This window comes from Eriocheir sinensis, chromosome 51, assembly GCF_024679095.1.
Source record: "Eriocheir sinensis breed Jianghai 21 chromosome 51, ASM2467909v1, whole genome shotgun sequence".
Classification (NCBI taxonomy): domain Eukaryota; kingdom Metazoa; phylum Arthropoda; class Malacostraca; order Decapoda; family Varunidae; genus Eriocheir; species Eriocheir sinensis.
In genome coordinates, this window is record NC_066559.1 from 3,717,944 (window position 1) to 3,740,160 (window position 22,217).

At 39.2% G+C, this 22,217-nt stretch overlaps 1 protein-coding gene and 1 long non-coding RNA gene across 2 annotated transcripts; one reads left to right on the forward strand and one right to left on the reverse strand.

The window, feature by feature from the left end:
* The first annotated feature begins 871 nt into the window (after positions 1-871).
* LOC126982564 (uncharacterized) lies at positions 872-5,527 on the forward strand. The gene is made up of 2 exons (XR_007735248.1): positions 872-1,162; positions 1,543-5,527. It is a non-coding gene; the product is annotated as an uncharacterized LOC126982564 (long non-coding RNA).
* Positions 4,424-15,837, reverse strand: LOC126982563 (isovaleryl-CoA dehydrogenase, mitochondrial-like). Its single transcript, XM_050834716.1, has 9 exons — positions 15,526-15,837; positions 14,716-14,805; positions 14,015-14,236; positions 13,284-13,445; positions 11,638-11,803; positions 10,086-10,179; positions 9,751-9,841; positions 8,663-8,831; positions 4,424-6,375 (listed from the first exon to the last, which is right to left on the reverse strand). The coding sequence occupies exons 1-9, from the start codon at positions 15,670-15,672 to the stop codon at positions 6,242-6,244; spliced, it is 1,275 nt and encodes a 424-aa protein (XP_050690673.1). The 5' UTR covers positions 15,673-15,837; the 3' UTR covers positions 4,424-6,241.
* Between the last annotated feature and the right edge of the window lie 6,380 nt (positions 15,838-22,217).

Sequence of the window (22,217 nt, forward strand, 5' to 3'; positions counted from 1 at the left end):
ATTCATTTTCAGCTATTTATTTATCTTCCTTCATCTACGAGAACTCAGCTGCAATTTGGTTTTCAGCTTCCTCCTGCATCTAAACACCCTGACCTCCAATCTTATGTCTCACTATGAAATCATGGCCATAATCACTAATTCTTTCCCAACAAAACTGCGCCTGCCATTACTACCAAATTATTTTTCTCTCCCAACACCCTGCAATCTTTAGTCCCAATGTGACATCATGGACAATCAGGCAGTGCCTTCCAAACCCCAAAGTCTTGAGACCATATGCAAATATTCACCTCTGATGCCATTGCCAGAGTTAGTCTGAAAGGTTTTGTCTGGGCCTTGCAGGTATGTTTTCTACGCTTCACACTAGTGTCCACAGCACCAACTTACATGGTCCTGCTGCCTGCTGTTGCCAACTACTCAGGGCCTCCTGCTCTCATTGAGTACACTATTGGTGAGTAGCTGCTCCTACCACACTTACTTATTCCTGAAAGTGTAATATTAAAAAAGAATGTGTAATAAGCTCTTACATATACGTAGTAGCTATAAATTTCCATCTCCAAAACAATTACAGAAAAAAATACAAAATGACAGTGCAGTGTACACATAACTCCTACACAAAATATTATTATGGCAACATTACTATTGTTCCATGTTTGCTTTGCCTGATAAAAGTATCATGATAATTAATACAATTTATGCCCCAAGACACTGGCATGTAGTTGGTGTTAAGTTTCCTCTACAAATACATATCAATGCTCTTTTTATGCCAATTACATTTGTAAAAACAACTTAACTTGTATGAAAGACTTCTATCTTATAACCTCCCATAATTTCTTCCAGGAGCAAAGCTATCATAAAAACCCCGAACTGTTCCCTCTAAAGACTCCTTTCTCATTTTCAACAGTTCTTTCATCACTTGTGCATCTCGCTTCTTTTCTCAGGTCGGCTGGCCATGGAGGAGTACTCTGATGGGGAATTTTCGACAGTGCAGGTGAATGTGAGGTTTGTGAGGCGCTATGGCTTCTACCTCCTCACCCTGTACATCCCCACCACCCTGCTCATGGTCATCGCCTATGCAACGTTCTTCTTCAACGTTGACGACTTCAACTCCCGTATTGTAGTCGCACTGACAGCCCTGTTTGTCCTCTCCTCGCTCTTCACTCAGGTTGTTGCGTTGCCTTGTCATGAACACTAGAAGTTTACTTTCTGCATCTGTTGCTTGTCTGAACCAATTCATGTATTAACCACTTCTTTCTTCTCATATTCCTCTTTCTACCCATGTTCCTCAGCTCCCTGTGTGCCTTAGAGCCATATTATTAAACATTTTGGCACCCAAGCACACATTTGACAAGACTCTCATAGGAGTTTGGGGCATTATCAGGGGCAGTTTTATGACCCAGTGGCAGTTTGATCCCTCTTCTGTACCAGGAACCTAAAGAACACTAATTATAACCAGAATAATCTTCTTTTTGGCCTTTGAAAATAGTTGATGTGAGAGGTGGAAGTATCAAGGAATAACAATGTTACTCTCAATCTTTGCTGCAGACCTCCAACTCACTGCCCAAGACTTCATACTTCAAGCTGGTTGATATTTGGCTCTTCTTCTCCATCGTTATCATCTTTCTGGTGTCATGCTGCAGACACTCATTGACTACGCACTTGGCAACACCTGGCTCACAAAATGCCTCTCTAGCTCCTCATCATCAAGAACAACAGTGGTGCAAGTCAGTTTTTATTTCTGTTTAATGTCATCAAAACTTCCCTTCCCATCCTGCCAGGAGGTACTCAGGATGGGAAAGGGGCCTGCATGGAGACTCGCCCGGAAGGACCCTTGGATTTGGCGTCATAGGGTAGGCAAGGCGACACGCCTCCTGGCGTATGCCTTCATTGATTGACTGATCAAAAACTTTTTTGCTACTTGTCATCTCAGCTTGCTATCTAAGCAGTCACAGGCAACCTCTAATATCTAATTCCATTACTTATGGGTATTGCTTTCCTTGTCTCAATAATATAACAATAATGGTTTAGGCACAATACTATTTTTGTGAGATGCATACCACCCAGACTAATAACAACCTTGTGATTATGAACTAAGTGTATCAACCATCACACTATCAGCCTTCTAGTATTGATCTTTTTTTTCAAGTACTGTTTTGTATGCTTCAGAAAGGTACTTTGTTTCAACACCCCCACCTGATGTATACTAAATATTAATGCTAGTGTTGCACTGTAAAAAGATAGACACAGTACGTTTCAGCCTATGCATCAGTAGGCATTCTTGGTGGGGCCTGATGATTGAACCCAGCCCATTGTAGATCAGGCAAGTGTTTATGGTGGCGCCATCTTGATTGGCTCATGTTGCCCGTCAGAGCTCATCTTTGAGCCTCTCTTTAGAGAGAGAGAATCTGGAGTCAGGATTCAAAGGTGGTCTTCAGGACAGAATGTGGGTAGTCTTAGGCCACTCAGCAGTGACTGAAAAATCCCAGCTGTGGCAGCGTGCAGGATTCAAACAAGTGTCCATTTGGATGTAGCTACCCATTCATCCACCACCTCCCCATGGAGGTGCTGCAGACATTGCACCACTAAACTTACAGCAATTAAAGCAGTTGAAGACTGATGATTTTTCAGATTATGCAGTGAGCCAGTTCATAAAGCAGTTCAATACACAGTATTTATAGGTGTTAGAAAAGAACCCATACTTACTAACATCGTCATATGCTCATGATTTACGTGTGCAATGTCTCCCATTACCACAACAAATTACTGTCCCACCCCATTTTGAATTGCAAGATGAACCTCTGCCTGCAAGATGTGCAATGTGAGAAGTCTAAGATGAGCCTCTGCTTTATGTACGTTTACGTCACAGTTCGCAGACCCACTTGTCTTGCAGCACCCTTTGGGTAGAGGTATACATCAATCTTGGATTAGAAGGTAACAGCCTTACTAAGTGATCCTCAGGAAAACATGTAAAGAATGATTATGGAACTCCAGAAAGAATCTGAGGGTAAGTCCGAAGATGAATATAAAGAAAATTAAAGTAATTTTTCATAATCAGTTGGCAGGACAACAAATAATGATTAGGAATGAAATACTTAATAGATTAAAGGAAAAAATATGTATACATCAAGGATAAACAACCAGAGCAAAACCAGCCATGAAAAAGAAATCAGAAAGAAAAAAAAAAAATTGGATGGAGTGCTTTCGGTAAGCATAGTACTATCATGAATAGCTACTTGTCACTCTCTCTTTGAAGGGAAAAGTGTAGTCAGCATATCTTGTCAGACCTGACATAAAGTTCAGAAACTTGGCTCCTCACAAGATTTAGTAGGAGGCTACGAAGTGCACAAAGGAATGGAGAGGAATAGGCTGGGTATAACATGGAGAAACAGGAAGCAAATGTAATCAATTAAAGAACAGACAAAGGTTGAAGATATATAAGGACTATTAAGAATAAGAAATAGACTTGAGCAGGTCGTATCATACGTAGATCCGATAACAGATAGAAAACCAAAGTAACAGAGTGGCAACCAAGGAATTGTAGAAATCAGGGCAGACAGAGAACCAGGTGGAAAAATAAGATTAGAGCATTTGCTGAAGCAGAATGGTATATGCCAACATCAGACAGAGAGGTGGAGAATGTTGGGAAGGGCCTTTGTATTGCAGGGGACTTTTAATAGCTAAAGATGATGATGATGATGGTGGAAGATATGCCATTAACAAAATCAGTCTTCTTTTAGCACTTTTGATGCTGGTGTTCTGGTGCTGAGGAAGGATCCAGTGGTGCAGAGGGAGTTTTCTGGCCTTGCTGCACCCAGGTCACCAAGGAAAAGCAACATGGTCATGATGAAGCTGGGCCGCATCATAGTTCCTGTCATTTTCTTCATCTTCAACCTGGCCTACTGGGGTTCAGCCCTTTCGTAAGTCTGCTGCTTAGGTGGTAACCATGACAGTTGTATATACAGACTGAATGGTATGGTGAACGAGTCGAAGCATGAAAGTGATTGTAGGTGAGTGTGGATGGGTAAATGACATATTAAATGGTTTGGATATTGAAATGAATGAATTATTATATTGCTTTTGTAGTAACAAACTTCCTACCCTTTACAGGCACTTGGCCAACCTGGATACATAAACATTGCAAGAAAGGACATATCCACAAAAAAATATATATATAAAAAAATCAGTAACAAGCTACTATTTGTTAACTCCTGCAGGTCAAGTGCATTGAATCTTAATCACCTGTAATAGGAACTGTATCTCATTTAGTTGCCTCTTACATCATAAACTGGAAGATGGGAACATACTACTCGTATGTTTTAATCCACGTCTTAGGGATGAACTGTTTTTCTGTATCACAGTCACTGATTAACAAACATCAACTGCTGACATTAGTCAGTGTACATATATGAAGGGTCAACATACAATAATGAATATGCTGTTTATTTACATTTACATCAACAGTCCCCTTTATGCGCTTAAATTATATACATTAATACAATATCGTATCTAGTGATATTTACACTGCTTGCTCTAATACAAAAATAATATTATTGTACAGTCTTCTATTATATATATTCCCCTTTACCTGTAAAGGTAAGGCTCTAGCACTATAGTTTATGGTCCAGTGCAGCTCTATCATGTTGCACACCACAAACCAAAATGAACAAAACATTTTAAAATGCAATTCTTCTAGAATAAAAAATTATTATTACACAATTACACAACTAAGGAACTGTTCCTTCATTTTTTAAGAATTGTTAAGAATGGTAATATATCATATATAAGGGAAATGTGGTTTCCTCAGTTACTTACTCAGTATATGAGTAGTGAAAGAGTAATACTTGAGAACAGCATTTGAAGGAGATGCAAACATATAGTCTCTACTAAATTCTGCTATAAAAATAAAATTTCATAAAATTCGGTAATCTAATAAACTAGTGTTGAGAAGAAAAATGCACCCAATGTAACAAAACTATCTGCAACACATCAGCACAGTAGCTGCCAGGATCTCGGAACACCTGCCAGAACCACTCACATTTCTGAATATTTTACTTTGTGTGTGGTTGGTCCAATGGATTCCTATTACTTTTATATTATTATCATGTGATCTACAACCTTTATGTTCACTCTGCTCACAATTAAGAGTAGTGTAAGCTGCATGTATGAAAGACTACAATTTGCCATATTCCACTGTCTGATCTACTGATCTTACTGTTACTAAAGAGCTAACTCTTCTAGCACTCATCATGATGAAAATACTTAGTGAATGAATCTACCTCCTGAACAAGTTTCTCTTTCTAACCAGTTTTGCAGTCTCTTCAAAACTTTGTTTTTTAGGCTACAAAATACTACTTGAAAAGTAGGATGCCAATACTATTATATAAACAGTCTGTTAGAAAATTGATTTAAATCATCACTGACTACTCATAATTAAGTATTGTGCTAAAGTTGGTGCTCCAGATTTTGAGTTTTGACTGTAATGTTCATAATACTGATTTTTTTTATTCAAGTTCTTGAAAAAAAAAAAGAACCGCCATCACCAATCAACATGAAAAACCTATTTAAGACATCACGACATCAAGGTATGACAATGTTGTGACAACAATTTGGGAAGGCTCACAACTTAAACTATGTATCACAAATTTGTCAAAAAAGTAATCACAATTTGCATAACTAACTATTTCACCAAGTGTTTGTCAACTTTTCCCAGGTAACAAGCTAGACTTACTTGAACAGAATTAAGACAACTTTTCTAATAAATAGTTTAATGAATGAGTTCACTCTATTTGGATCATTTATGTCACAACAATAAAATTTACACCAGAAGGAAGCTCCCTCAACATAGGAGCACAACCAAGTGCACGTACTCCCTTATGTTCAGGATTTGACTTTTTTCTTCCATCCATCATGATGGCGAGTAGTGCACACAAAATTGTGGTGAGTGTTTCACTGAGTCTCTTCAGTCACTCAAAATATACCCGAGGCTTACCAAACAGAGGCAAGTTTTCTTTTCTTTTTTAGTGAATAAAGCCAAAATTTTACTGGTAAGACAACATAGATTAACCTATGATTCTTTCTTGACTAATGGGAAATACTCCTCTCTCCACCAATGCAATCAAAAGGAATACAGACAAAGAATATCACATGCTACGCTACGGCAACACCTCTAATACCTGTTTAGGATCCTGATTGCAACAAAAGTCCCATGTCTCAACACCCATTGGGGCAGCAGCACACTGACTAATTACCTGTACTCTGCGTTGAGGGCTCGACCAATTACCAGGCGCCTGATTTCACTGGTGCCAGCCCCAATCTCGTAGAGCTTGGCATCCCTGAGGAAGCGGCCGGTTGGGTAGTCGTTGATGTAGCCATTACCTCCTGGAGAGGGAACCACGAGTTATTGACATACACTGATACCTTAACTACATACATCCTCGCATAATTATCTACTCTAACTGATGTGCACTGCTATTAGTATATAACTATGTGTATCCTCTTTTATCCCACTAATTTAATGCAATCTAACTATCAATGAGTAATTCACATACACTGCTGTTTTTAAATATGTTTCCTCCTCTATCTACTTTACCTGATGTGCCCCTACATATTTCTTTTCATGACAAAGGCAAGCAGGAAAAGGGCAAATCAGGAATAAGAAATACTGCTCCTATAAAAAGCATAAGAAATTCTGTAGGAATGATTCATTCTAGTCAGAGTGGTGTCTTGATACTCTCTTGAAAAAGTTTAAATCATAATAGAGAAATACAGATAAAGGAATGCTCTTCCAGTTTACCAGTAATAGGGGAGAAAAGAAAGATACTGAAATCTTGTAGTGTGTCTCCATCCATGAACAATCATCTAAGTAATCCTCTAGGCAAACACAGAATGATCTCTGAACTGGATGTAGTATCATCCCATGGGAAATCAGAAAACTACATCATCAGGTCTTCCCACTTAGATGAAGCAATGCCTTCTCAGAGGCTCCAGAAGCTGCACAAGAGCAACAGGACAGACTAAGGAAATCACTTAAGGCTGAGACTGGAGGAGCCCAATGGAGAGTGTACTTGTTAAAAAGAATGAGCTGAAGGTTAGAAAGAGGTCTAAAATACTGGGCATACTGTATCTAAGGCATCCAGGAATATATGTAGGGTGCTGACGGCCGTACCATAAGGCAGCCTCCTCGACTATAGAAGCTCTTCAGCCAATTTCTCATACCATAATCTTCAAGGGGCCCTCTCCATAAGCGAAGGAAAGGTGTTGAGGGGCGAAATTGTTGGAATCTGGCAAGGGGTCGAGATAGGCACATCTTCGTCAGCCCCTTCGCATATTTTAAGCGTCAATTCTGCATTTCTCTCATTAATATAGTAATAAATGATCCAGGAATTATAATAAAACGTATTTGATCTAATATGAATCTGTAAAAGTTTTTAAATAAATGATTTAAAATTTTGTTTAAGACTTCAGGGTCGTATCATGATTTTTAACCCTTGCCGAGTTGCTGTGTCAACACGCCTCCTTGGTCAACTCAAGGAGCTAGGTAGTCTTTTCCTATAGCTCCGATGGGGCTCGAGCACTTTTCTAACGGCCCCTTGCTTGATGGGATGGTAGCGAGGGGCAGAGAAGTGATAGCACCGGGCACATGTGGACTCCCTGGCTGTGTGCGTGGAGAGAGGTGGAAACCATGAGGTGCTGACGTCACTCCCCACCCCCTATAGGCCTCCCCTCTCGTAGGCCTTGTGGAAACACGGGCCGCGCAGGAATACCAACCCTATCACTCACGCTATGTTCCCAATTATACCTATATTTGAATTTCAATCAACCATTTTCTTTGTGATTATACATTGAAAAATATGTATGATTACACTAATATATGTAAAATGCTTCAATTATCAATATTTCCGTGTAGAGATGTTTACAGAGGCTACCAACCCAACTCAGAAGGAGCTCTAGCGGAGGAAGGGACTGAGATCACCTTATAGTATCCCGCAGAAAGGGGACACCGTTTAAGGGAAGAGGAGGAGGAGGTTTAGAGGCTGCCTAATGATACGGCCGTGAGTCAACTGCTCTAGATCATTAAAGACAGCAAAGTTGTAGGCTTGTTCATCATGGTTGGTTAGCAAAGAAGAATGAAAGCCAAAGCTGCTTATGAATACTGAAATCTCTTCAGATAGAGATTTCAGTAAAAGAAGAATGTCAGAATATGCTCTATTTTGGAATTTTTCAGTCAGTAAAGTTAGGCAAGATATATCACACAGACATATTACATGATAGAATGAGTTAAATTGTAACTAAATATATCCTCTCTTATCTACTGACCTAACCCAACCACAAGTAACTGATGTGCACTATTGTTGTTTTTTACAATGTGTATCCTCTTATATTTACTTTAACTGATGTGCACTGTTGCTTATAAATATGTGTATTATCCCCCATCAACTAATCTGTGTGCTCCTTAGAACACACAAAAGGTAACCATAGCAACAGATGTTTGCCTCAGTTTGCAAATTGAATCCAATTAAGGATGACGCTTTTAAAGGAATTCTTATGAATAGACAAGAGAGTGAAGCAAGACAGATTTTAGTGAATTGTTAAGAAATGGTAAGAACAAGTAATAGGTAGATAATAAATTGATTATCTAATGTTCATCACTCAAAGAAAAACTCACCCAAACACTGGATGGCCTCCAGACAAACTTGTGTTGCCTTCTCAGCAGCATACAGAATGACCCCAGCACAGTCTTTCCTGTTGACGTGCCCCAGGTCACAGGCTCGTGCCACTGAGTACAAGTAGGAGCGGCAAACACTCAGGGTGGTGTACATATCAGCAATCTTGCCCTGAGGATATACCATAAATTCAACCATCACATGTATTTTAAAGGGGAATTTGTATTGTTTTTCAGGGCAAAAGGCCTGATAAACTATTCTTTAGCTTTGACTGTAACTGGAATACTTCCTGTACAAAAATTAAAGAATTTATTAACATCTAATCAAGTGTGATGATATAAGGAGACTACAGGAGGCCAGTCTGCCTAATCATGCTCAGTTTTGTTTATAACTTAACTGATTTTACTTAATGACTTTTCCATTAGTGGCCCATTAGCTTAAGTAAATTCAGCTTCATAAACCAAAAAATAAATCAAAATCTTTAACCAAATTTCTCAATCCTATGGATGGCAGTATGTGTGCAATTCACCACAGTCTGATTATGTGCTGGACTTAAGATCACTAGCCAGTACCCTCCATGAATGAGCTTGGACCTCAGGTGGCGGATCTCTGGGTACTGCTAGAATCTCACATCACACTCACACACACCCAGGAGGTAGAACACAACATTCAACTAAGACCCAGTACCAATTCACTACTGTGTGGACAAGGGGTACAGATTAAAGGAGATTGCCCATCTGTCCTCACTCTGCCAGGGAATCAGACTCAGGATATCTTGGTTGTAAAGCAGTCACTGCACCACACACTTGCAAGTGTATGCACATGTGCTTACATATGTATGTGCACTATTAGTACTCCTCTATAAGGTGGTACCATGCACACTATAGCAGAATTAGTTACTTATCTTTTAGGGCTATAATATAATATTTTTTATGATACACTGTGCAGAATAAACAAAATCGTGACTTTGACACAAAAAAGAAAGAATGAAGACTGTAAGGATTCTGGAATGCACCTCAGTGACATATTGCTATCAGTGAGGACACCAAATGTGACTTTTTTAACTCTGTTCATATTCAAGTCCACAAACCTGCATCAGCTGAAACTCCCCGATTCTGGTGTTGAACTGCTTCCGCATGTGAACATATTCAAAGGCAACGTCACAGGCAGCCTGCATCAGGCTGGGAATAAAATATGCAAGGTTAAACTACACATGGGGAAATACTCTCAAAAAACAAAATATATATGTTTCATTACCTGAAGTAGTCTTACAGAAATTTTACATAGTATCATAGAATAACCACTTCTCAAGTAAGTCTGGTGATCAAATAAATTAATTAAGTTCAAATTATGAAAACTGCCTTTTATCTCTTACAAGAGCATAGCTAAGACTAATCAACAAGGTACAAGCCACAGCATACTCACCCAACAGGCTGAGAGGCAAGCAGCAGCCTCTCCAGGTCAAGACCGGAGAACAACACATAGATTCCACCATTCTCCTTCCCAAGCATGTTCTTTGCTGAAAAAGAAAAATGGAATACACTTCACAACAAACACCAGTCATCTAAAGAATGTCTTTGTGAAATATATGACACATAGTACTAAATAAGAGACTTTAAGAATCGAATATACGTATGTATGAAGTATATAAAGTACTGATCAGATGAGATGTTGTTAAGGAGCTATGATGGTGTAGCAGACCCTCCTTCCCTGCCAATGTCCTGTGAAGATGAGGAAACACTTGTGGCAGTCTGCTTTAGCGTTGTTCTTGGTCAACACCAACCCCAGGGTGTTGTTTGTATATGCACCTTTCGGTTCAGTTGTTGGAGTGATGTTTGGTTCATCGTGTTTGTGTGGCAATAACTAAAAGTTGTAGTAAAGCTGAAAATCCTTACAGCATATTATAATGGTAGTATGAGGATTAGCTACACCCGACCCACTACCAAGTCTTGGTCTTGGTTATTGGGAAGCAATCACAAGTCATGACAATCAAGACTAGTCAAGACGAACTTGACAAAGACTAACCAGAGGTAAACAAATCCCCAGAGCAAGGAGATCAACTCCCACTGGTGATCTTGTTACAGTATGGTCTATGTGTATGTATTTTATGGTATATATAGTGTAATATATACAAGACCAAGAACAACACTAAAACTGGCAGGGCAAGTAGGGTCTGCTAGACCATTATAGCCCCTCAACAACATCTTATCTGATTAGTACATCCTATTGCCCTAAGTTAGACTTACAGGTAATGCAACATTTGGTATCCAAGATGCATGCGAAGTTTTTTGTATTATTTTGAGGAAAAAGTGTCTTCAACACCAACTTATATGGTAAGTTTCAAGAAAACTCCATTTCTAAATGTGTAACCCTGCACCAGGGCCAGAGCCAGATTTGACTTGCCTTCTTTACCTGCTCTTTTCACTAACAGAGACAAACTCACCATCTCTTGACATAGAAGAAAGAAGCATGCTTATGGTGGTACATAAAATCCTGTTTTCTTTCAGTGGCAAGTTTGCCCCTTCTACTTTGAGTACCTCATATCATAAATATGCACCACTTGGGTTTCCATACCAACAGTTTTGATAGTGGCATAATAACATGCCATTATTAATCCTATTTGAGCCTCACTCCCAGCATACCTTTGACTAACAGAATAGCACAGCAGTGGGAAGAGAAGATCAAGCATTGAAATCATTCAATCCACCTAATTACCTATATATTTTGATACCCATTGAACAGAAACCTCTCAAGATGGTGGCCACAGCAAAAGAAGTCCCAATTCTCCCCATGTCCACAGTATACTCTAACATTTCTTACTTCAGTTCTTTTCCCTCCTACCCTCACACTAGGCACCACATTAGACAATGGTAATCTCGGGTGTTCCTTGACTTAAGAGAAATATATTATGCGGAGAAATTACACTTCCTTCATTTCTCCATCCAAAATGTCACAGATTCAGTGGCTTTATAAATACCTGGGACTTTGCAATCTTCAAAGATGAGTTCACCAGTGTTGGAGCCTCTGATACCCAGCTTATCCAGCTTCTGGCCAGTGCTGAAGCCTTCAAAAGTCTTCTCAATGAGGAAGGCTGACACTCCATGCTGGGGCTTGGCTGTGGTCATGTCTGTCTTGGCATACACCTACATATGCCACTCACAGTTAGTTTGCTAATATAACCACAGTGGTTAATAAAGCTTTGGAAATAAATGTTAAAATGAAAATTAGATAATCTTGCAATATATTTACATATTTGATGTGGTAGAGGAGAAAGATACAGAAAATAAAATTAAAATTAAATTGCCTCGCACAATGAAATTAATACAGTAGAACCTCAATGTAACAAGCAAAGGTGGGCATTCCGCAATTTAAGTCCGCTAATCGCTAATCTGCTACTAATTGTGGAATAGCATTAGTGAAAAATTTGAAAAATGAGCAGATTTGCAGTTAGCGGAATGCCAAAATTATAGTAGTCTCATCAGCTCTCCTCCTCTCTACCTCTTAAATTTTGCCGCCATGTTGCCTCTCTTGCTATCTTCTATCGATATCGATAGCAGCCTGTCTGCACAGCATGCAGGCGGCAGGCTGCCCAGACTGCGTGGGTGGGAATATTCAAGAACTGTCTGTTGCGCAGCCGGCCTGTCCTGGCAGTCTGCATGTTTTTAACTCGCTGTATTTACATTATGTTTTTGACTGCCAATATAGGGTTAGCGGACTAAAAAATGTTTATCGGACTGTTGTGGACTTCATTAGTGGACTAAAAAAAATTTATTAGCCTTAGCATTAGCAGATTTGCGATAGCAGACCAGTAAAGCCGGAAAATTTGCAGATTAGTGATTAGCAGAATGCCCAACAAAGTTAGCGGAACTGCGAATTGCGGACTAACAAGAAATTAGCAGGTGCCCACCTCTGGTAATAAGAGATAAAAAAAATATAGAAAAATCAATTTTGTGCTGAATTTAGATGTTATTCCGATGGATTCGGATGGAATTTCTCAATTTGGACCCGAGGTGAATTACATATTACTAATACTAATTTTACACTTGCTGACATACAGAGTTGAGCAATGGCCATCATGGATGAAAAAGAGGTGGGAATGATGGAGCATGGATTTTCTGAAGACAAGATATGGTATTTATATATTAAAACTCCTGTTGCACTCTGGTGTATTGCTGAATATTTACCAAAGGCACTCATTCACCTACAGTTCAACATTACACATGAGTGACAGTGCTGCTATTGCCCTCAGCCAATGAGAGGCAGAAGATGTCAGAAGCTGACATAACCTTGCACTTAATCAGGGACTGGGACTGAAGCACGATTATTGGTGTCACTCAACATGTCTTTGGGCTTATCTTAAATTTTCAACATTTATTTTCTATTTTTTTGTTTGATTAGCTTGCCTCACTGCCACAGTTTTTTTTTATTAAGCCCAAACTTTGATTTGTACGAAATAATGTTTAATTGTCTTATCAAACAGTGTCCCAAATTTAGGTCTCTTACTAAATAAAAATTCTTAAACAGATTTGTGTTTAAATTGAGGTTTAACAATAAAACAATCAACATACACTACAGAAAATATGATCAACAGTGCAACAGTGTAAGCAACAGCTTTTCACTCACCACAAGGACATCAGCATCCGGTCCATTGGTGATCCAGAACTTGTTACCATTGAGGACATAATAATCACCCTTCTTCTCCGCCTTCAACTTCATACTGACCACATCACTGCCTGACCCCGGCTCTGACATGGCTAGGGCCCCCATGTGTTCACCTGAGCAAAGCTGTTGGGGATAAGCATGAAAGTAATTACAGATGCTACTCCTACAATGAGGCAACTGCAGGTATCTCATTTTGAGTTTAAATTTTGTTTTTTGAAGAATGCTATGTAAAAAAGTCCACTATTTCCTTATTGTTTTACATGTCTGGTTTAATTAGCCCTTGAAATACCAGAGAATATCAGATCTTGTGTCATCCCCAGTGCCAGGCTTTTTCTTAAACCATAACTAGTTTAGCTCTAGACCTCCAAATTAACTAGTTTATTGCATGCTTTCCTTTAATCCTTGGCAAATTTTTTCACACTATCAAACTTTTAACTGCCATTAACAACCCAATCAAATTAGGTAACAATCCATTTCCAGTTTAAGTAAATCCCCCGTTTTCCTTCACGCCACCCCCTAGAACTCATTTTTGCTCCACTGTAGTTTCACTAGAGTCCGGGTTGATAGGTGGTCTTTAGGACAGCATGTAGGTAGTTTTAAGCCACTCGGCAATGACTGAAAATTCTTAATCCCTCACAACTGCAACAATCACACCTCCATACCTAAGGACCAAGTAAAGGAAATACATTTACCTTTGGCATGTATTTTTCTTTCTGCTCAACTGTGCCGTTCAAGTTGATCTGGTTGACACAGAGGTTGGAGTGGGCGCCATAGGACAGTGCAATGCCGGCTGAAACACGGCTCATCTCCTCAGACACAATGATGTGGTCAAGGTAGCCCATGCCTGCGCCACCATACTCTGGGCTGGCAGTGACACCCAGCAGACCCATGGCACCCAACTTAAGCCAAAACTCCTGCAGGCCAAGGAGAATGCAATCTGTCAGTCTTTGAACATTCTGCATGTATCCAAAAAATTAGGAAATAAAAGTCTGCAAATTAGACACTAATACATTTATTCTAAAATTAGTTTCCAAATTGTAAAAGCTCTTATTCATTATGCAACTAGTCGGTATGGTGATTGAGGCTTGATTCATTAAATAAATAAGGGCCTTGTAGGAAATATATATTTCCATAGTCAGCTGGTCTATCATTAATATGTCATTTTAAAGGTATATATTAAACCCAATCATATATCTATCTACATATCTGACATCTGACACTTGCATGGCACATCTACAAGTACCTCAACCACACACACCCTTTTTTTTAGACATGTACTTATTGTATACAAATTCCTCTCCCATCATATTACATAAAATTCTGGTACCATACACCAGTCAATAAATTTAATCTTGATCCATTCCTTACTTACTGCCAAGAGGAATAAACTTACTCTTAGCTCTGGGAAGTTATTATCCTTGTCAATCTGGGCAGCTTTGGGTGCAAGCTCCTTTTGAAAGAAGTCAAATACACTCTTCCTCAGCTGCAATGGAAAAGTAGTAATGTGAATTATGTATCAAGTACCTGTTTGTCATCCACGAACAATTACAAATTATTCTATTTCTCTACTGCTTAGTTACCATGCTCTACTATGGAAAGAGCGACATTAAAAAACTGTATGGAGAGATAGCTCTTTCCCTCACATATGCATGCATGCACAAAAAAGGGATATAAAGAATAAAAAATAAAATTCCATGGATGATAAGTAAATGATAAAATTAGAAATGAAGATATGATAACCAAGTAAGCATGATTTAAGTCAAGCATCCTCTATAATCTAAAGAAAAGTAAAAGACACAAAGAATGAAATTTGTTATATTAGATAACACACAAGTTTTGACTATAAAGGGAAAGAAAATTTTTGGGTGAAATTATGAATGCAGTGTGACTAATATGCCTCAACCAATCTTTCAATAAAATATAATTTGTGCCATGATTTAAACTCCCCAAAATAGATGATACATAAACTGACCACAAATACTTTGACATAGATTTTGAAATGGTTTGTGTGAGTGATGACTTTTTCTCATTTTTCTCGCTGAGAGGGACCATTAAGAAACATGATCCCCGCTGCTACCGGGTTAATTAATTGCTGTTCCGGACAATACAAGACGTGCAGTTTCATGGTGACAAAGCATTATACTTGAAGTTGGGATATTGAGTTGGATACCAGTACACACCCCAAAGTTGGTGTACGTGTTACCTGCTGCTGCTCCTCCGTCAGGCCGAACACCACGTCGTCTATGGGGTAGTGGGAGCCGTGGTGCCGCACCTGGCTGGCGGCACCCGCCACCTGGGGGCACCGCCTCAGGAACCTGCCCACTTGTCTGGTCAGCCCCGTCGCCATCATCTTGGAAGCCACGCACTTGTATAATTATAGTCGGTGAGACGGGTGAGTGCTTGCTGGCTTATCGGCACGAGGGGCGGGGGCAGGCAGCGATCGGCAGGCACAGCAGGCACAGGCGGCGGCAGGTAAACACTGGGCCGTCGTCTGCTGGGCTGGCGCCTGCTGCAGCTGTTTTAGATTATTGTTAGGTTATGAAACTCAAGGAACAAAAATTATCTATATAAAAGTCGCTGAAAAGTAATTAGTTACCATATTTAAGACAGCTACATACTTTCAGACATTCAAAGCGTTTAATTGGACTCGCCTGTAGGTCTAATATGCCCGTTACCCCAAGGCCACCAGTATCATAAGTTTACTAGGGCAGCGAGTTCTTCACAAAAGAAAGCTTGTTATCTTGCAAGTTGTAATAGTTACTTAAAATTTGAAAGCACAGACCGAAACGAGAACTCATTATCACATGTTATGAAAAATGAATTAAGCGCGGGCCAAGTGCCAAACACGTCCACCCACCGGCTGCCGCCCCATGCATCCCACGGAGGTGCAGGAGGTGCAGGATACATATATATATATATATATATATATATATATATATATATATATATATATATATATATATATATATATATATATATATATATATATATATATATATGTATTATAAGTGTTTCCCTGCCTTTGGTGCCCTCCGTGGGATGACAATAACAATGATTATAATAATAATAATAATAATAATAATAATAATAATAATAATAATAATAATAATAATAATAATAATAATAACGATAATAATAATAATAATAATAATAATAATAATAATAATAATAATAATAATAATAATAATAATAATAATAATAATAACAATGATAATAATAATAATAATAATAATAATAATAATAATAATAATAATTATATTACTTATAATAATAATGGCAAAAAATAATAAGTAATATTAATAATAATAATAATGGTAATAATAATAATAATAATAATAATAATAATAATAATAATAATAATAACAATGATAATAATAATGATGAGGTGTGGGTGCAGTAAGGTGACAGGGTACTGGTGCGTTAATAATAATAATAATAATAATAATAATAATAATAATAATAATAATAATAATAATAACAACAATTATAAACCCCATTTAAGGAAAAATGCAAACAATATAATTTTGACGAAAATGCACGTCTTTACACAATAACAGCATATAATTATGAAGATGACATTACACTGAAAAACTTCGTGATTTTTTTTCATATATCTCAACAAAAATAAAATGCCATTAAAACACTGACCAAACAAAAATAAAATCTCTCTCTTAGATAGATAGATTGATAGATAGATAGGTTCATAGATAAGTAGGTAGATATAGATAGATAGATAAACAGAATTATAGATGGACAGATATGTAAATAGACAGAATTATAATAGACATAAATAGTTAGATATAGATAGATAGATGTGTGTGTGTGTGTGTGTGTGTGTGTGTGTGTGTGTGTGTGTGTGTGTGTGTGTTGTGTTCCGCTTCCTAGGTGTGTAGGTGTGGTTTGAGTTTCCAGCCGTACCCAAAGATCCATCACCCTGAGCTCCAAGAGGATACTGGCAGGCGATCGGGAGTCCGCCGCGTGATCAGATCATGGTGATGACACACACACACACACACACACAGACACACACAAGGATGTAAGGAGTGGACGAGAGTGAAAGGATTGTGTATGTGTGGGAAGCTGTGTGTGTGGCTGTGTGGCCAACTACAAATATAAAGGATACAGAATGATTATTATTGAACAAATCCAGTGGGAGAGAGGTAGCGAAGGAGTGGTCTAGGTGGGACTGGAGTGGGAGCGGTGAGGGACAGATTAACAGTGACCTCATACTGGATTAGATGACCTTGCTTTCCTTAATCCACTGACCTTACTTCCCTTAATCCATTGACCTTACTTTCTTTAATCCATTCCAGGACGTTAGTGCCCATTTTATGAATTTGCTTTATAGCACTACGTTAAACCTAGTATCATTAGTTCTCTACATTCCTCTTTTGAGAATGATTGTCATATTAACCATTTAAAAACTATTAAAATTTACCATTTCACACAAAAAAGTTGAATAGGAAAGTGCTTGTGTGTGTGTGTGTGTGTGTGTGTGTGTGTGTGTGTGTGTGTGTGTGTGTGTGTGTGTGTGTGTTCCTTAGACTTTTTTCTTGTGACTAATAAGTATCCTTTTTTCCTGTTATTTTGTCCTACATTCGTATATTTACTCATATTCATAGCAGCACCTATTTTTATCCTTCTCGGTAAGCCTCCACTATAAATTAATTACCAAGAGAATTCAACTTTCTCAAACATTTACGTCCAAGTAGGCTGCACACATTTGGCAAGGCTTTCGTATAGTGTTTGGAGCATTTCCTTTGGTAGTTTCATGACTCTGGTGATAGTTTGACCATTCTTTTGTACCATGAACGTGAAAAAACACTTATGAGAGCCGATTAATCTCTTTTTCGGCCTTGGAATTATGTTAACATGAGAAATGGAAGCGTCTGAGGATATCGACCTTAAAATATATATCTGAATGTTGTGTAAAGGCAGAGACAGACGGAAGTGCAGTAAAATTGCTTCCAATGCAACATTTACGCAATAAGTATTTGGCATGGTGTTGAGAGAGAGAGAGAGAGAGAGAGAGAGAGAGAGAGAGAGAGAGAGAGATGACGAGGATTAGGGAAGGAGGGGTAATATGACGTGTACACCCCCCGCCTGCCTGCCTTTTTTGTTTTGGCAATACTACACAGCGGTAAAGAGTTTCTCCCTTCACTTCCTGACCCTACCCTCCCGTCCTTCCTCCTCCGCCACTCCCTCTTCCCTTCACATCATGTTCACGACTCCCAAAAGGAAGGTAAGCTTCCGGGGAAAGCTGGACGATGCCTCACCCACCGTCTGTTGGGTTTCCTTGAGGCGCACACATGGAGACAAAATCATAAAACGCAAGGGAATGAAAAGCTTTTGCATGCCACACAACCTAAGAAACAAAACAATAAATAGGAGACAAGTGTGAAGCTTGACTATTCTAGCTCATGAATAATATGTTTAAGGTAGCCTAAGTATCGCCAACACAGCAAAATATAAAAATAAGAGAGAGAGAGAGAGAGAGAGAGAGAGAGAGAGAGAGAGATTTTCTTTCTTCAACATCATGTCTAATCAGAAATGTGAATTTCTTCACTACAATCATAAGCAACTCTGTCGATGTATCTATCTATCTATCTATCTATATGTCTAACACTTTTGACCCCTCGATTAGGTTTGTGCATATACTATCGAAGCTATTAAAGCAAACACCCCCACAACATATCGCCTACTCTCTGGTTCCACAGGGATGATGTCGGTTAGGTGCAACGTACAAGAATAAAAATAGAATGTAGAGGTAGGAAGGTATGTAGGGGCGAGTTGGCACACTTCACCGTAGGTAAAAATCAATCACATGGCTTCCGTGAACAAAATTTGACCTCCTACATATAGCCCCTTGCAGTAAGTGCGTAATAACAGGTTTAAGCATTAGTAGTGAACGAAAGTAAGAGTGAATCCATTCATCCGCGCCCACGACCTCGGGGCGGCAGGATGCATGGGCGGACGTTGCGAGGAGGGTGCTGGCTGGCTGTGGGGCTCCTTGGTGCGGTGACCATGTAAGGGCCTGCCACCACCAACACAAGCTCACAGGGTCGCGGCCAACCTTTACTTTTTATAATAAAGACAGATACCATAAAGAGCTGAAATTAGGTTAAGTAAACACACCCAGCAGGAGTAGGAAAGTGTGGGCATAAAAAAAAAGGTGATGGATTATGGTGGCTTTTTTTTATTTGTTGAATTGTTTATGTATTCATTGGTCCAATCATGTATTTTACTTATATATTATTTACTTTATAGACTACAATATATACCGCACGGGGGGAGGGAAGGCCACGATTAAAGTTCAGTCTACCTAGTGAGATAATAGTCTGATTACGAACATTGCTAGATTGTGGACATTAGAATATAAATTTAATATGACCCAACTCAGAAAGATATCACACACACACACACACACACACACACACACACACACACACAATAAATATACGCCCTGTTGAGTAAACAATCTGGACAAGAAGCGATAACTCACCACAACGAGTTTCAGAGTTTAAATGAAGCTGTGGTAGTAGCTATAAAAATAACAACTTAATGGGCGTTACTATTTTTAGCAGTGTGAAATGATAATCATATATGCTCAGACCATAACCGTTCGCCTGTTTGAAAAGATTCTCGTAGAAGCTGCTGAAATAGTGATGGACTGTTTTGTGATGCTAGTGATAATTTTACACGACTTCTGCATCTTGAACAGAGAAATGAAAACCCAGTTAATCTTCTCTATGGCCTTGGGATATAGTCGTAATGATAAGAGTATGGACCCACCGTAAGATCCACAGAAGCCTATGCGTATATTAGGTAGGTCGGGGTGAATGCCTAATTTGTAAAGGCAAGCAAGCGGTAACCTTCATGATGTGGGAGCATTTAAAGCGGCATTTTTTTATTATAACTTTGTATGCCATTACCTGCCTATACTTTGATGTAAAAAGGATAATACAGAGGGTGCTGAAGAGGAAAGGGATGAAGATGAGTCAAGAAGCAAGTGAGGAGTGTCCATATATTACACGGGTAAGGATGAGGAGAAATTTCGAGTGTGCGGATGTGTAGAGTTCTAAGAATGATACGTATCCATTTTTTTTCTAATCTTTATTTATATGCCTCTCTCTCTCTCTCTCTCTCTCTCTCTCTCTCTCAAAAAAAAATATTACCCGATGACTTGAAGGAAATTAATTTTATCATGCAAAGAGGAAAGGAACTCTCATTGGCGTTGCTCTCCTCTCTCTCTCTCTCTCTCTCTCTCTCTCTCTCTCTCTCTCTCTCTCTGTTGTGGCAATCGTTTAAGCACCGCTTTTCTTTCCGACTCAAAACGTTTATTCTGTGGGAAAAACTCGGTCAAAATAACAGGAGGTGGTGGTGGTGATAAGAGGAGGGATGGCGGAGAGGGGAGGGTGGTGGCAACACTGACGTCATCTCCAGATTATTTTCATGTCTTCTTTTTTTTCCTTCCTTCCTTTCTTTCTTTCAACCTTAACTCTTTCTTCTTTTTTTCCTTCCTTTCTTTCTTTCTTTCTTTCAACTTTAAGGCATAACTATTTATTGTTACTGAAAAACCAAGACGTTAGGAAAAGTGCGATGATTTCAACTGAATGCAATGACGTGGAAGTAGTAGTAAAAAATAACAAGAATAATGAGATTAGGTATAAGAAAAATATGAAGAGGAAGGATAATTTTGCTTCCTCTACAAATGACATCTTGTGACGTGAAAAAGTATATAGTTTGTCAGAAGGGACACGGGCCCATCATGTCAGGTAAAAATTAAGATGGATGTCATAGGGGGAGTTGGATGCCAGTGTGGGATGGATGAAATAAATTAATAGGGTGTGAAGGGAGGACAAGGGACGTGGAGGCTGGTGAGTGTAGGTGTGGTTGATTTTGCCTAGTCACATAATCCCTGTCCCCTTCCTCTCTCTCCCTCTTATACGTTACTACCTACACCTTTCTACAGCCATGTATTGAAGTCTGACGATATTACAGAAAGATCCCACAACCTACTACACGTGTTGCATCAGTCAAGGAACGAATTAGTGCTGAGTGGGAAGGGCAAGGCAACCAGACATGATGGGGAGGCAGAAGAGCGGCAGGCGGTGTACGTCCGTGTCCGTGTGTAGATAGGATGGACTGTTCAAGGTCACGATCAATTTTCTTTGTTATGAATGAATGTAGTGTTCTTTAGGCTCGTATTATTAAAATATTTCGTCGCCCAAGCACACACATTTGACAAGCCTTTAGTACATAGTATATATGTTACCGCCATTCAGAGAGACAACAATTCTTGACACCGTCTGCTACCTTTTCTCCCTTGTAGCTCACCCTCAGGGCCTCTGACGCCCCTTACGTGAGTCACCCTCAGGACCTTATGTAAGCATTCATTACATTAACCCTATGCGATAAGACCGGCGAACGCGTAGACATCAACCAATGACCTCTGACCCGACACTCCCTCACTCCGTCTCTTTCTCTCTCTGTCTCTTTCACCCTCTCGATCTTTGTCTCTCTGAATGGCGGTAACAAAAGATGCGGGCCTTTCCATGGGTACATAAGAACATAGAACACAGGGAGACTGGCAGAGGCCGAGTGGCCTACACAGGGCAGCCTCAGAATTCCCTCCACTACTCACGATGGGTGAGATGGAGTTTCAGGGGTTACAGGTAGAGGCTTGATCCTCGTTTACCTTGGGTACGGGCGTACACTCCAGTACCCTGTTACCTTACTGTACGCACACCTCACTCATCAGTCATCTTCTCCAATGAATAAACAAACCAACCTATATCCTGTCTTCAATTTTTAAAAAAAGGGGTCTTTTCCTCTTGTCTATCAACCATACCAATTCGAATACATTTTTTTTTAGTTGAGGCTTTTTCTTTTCTT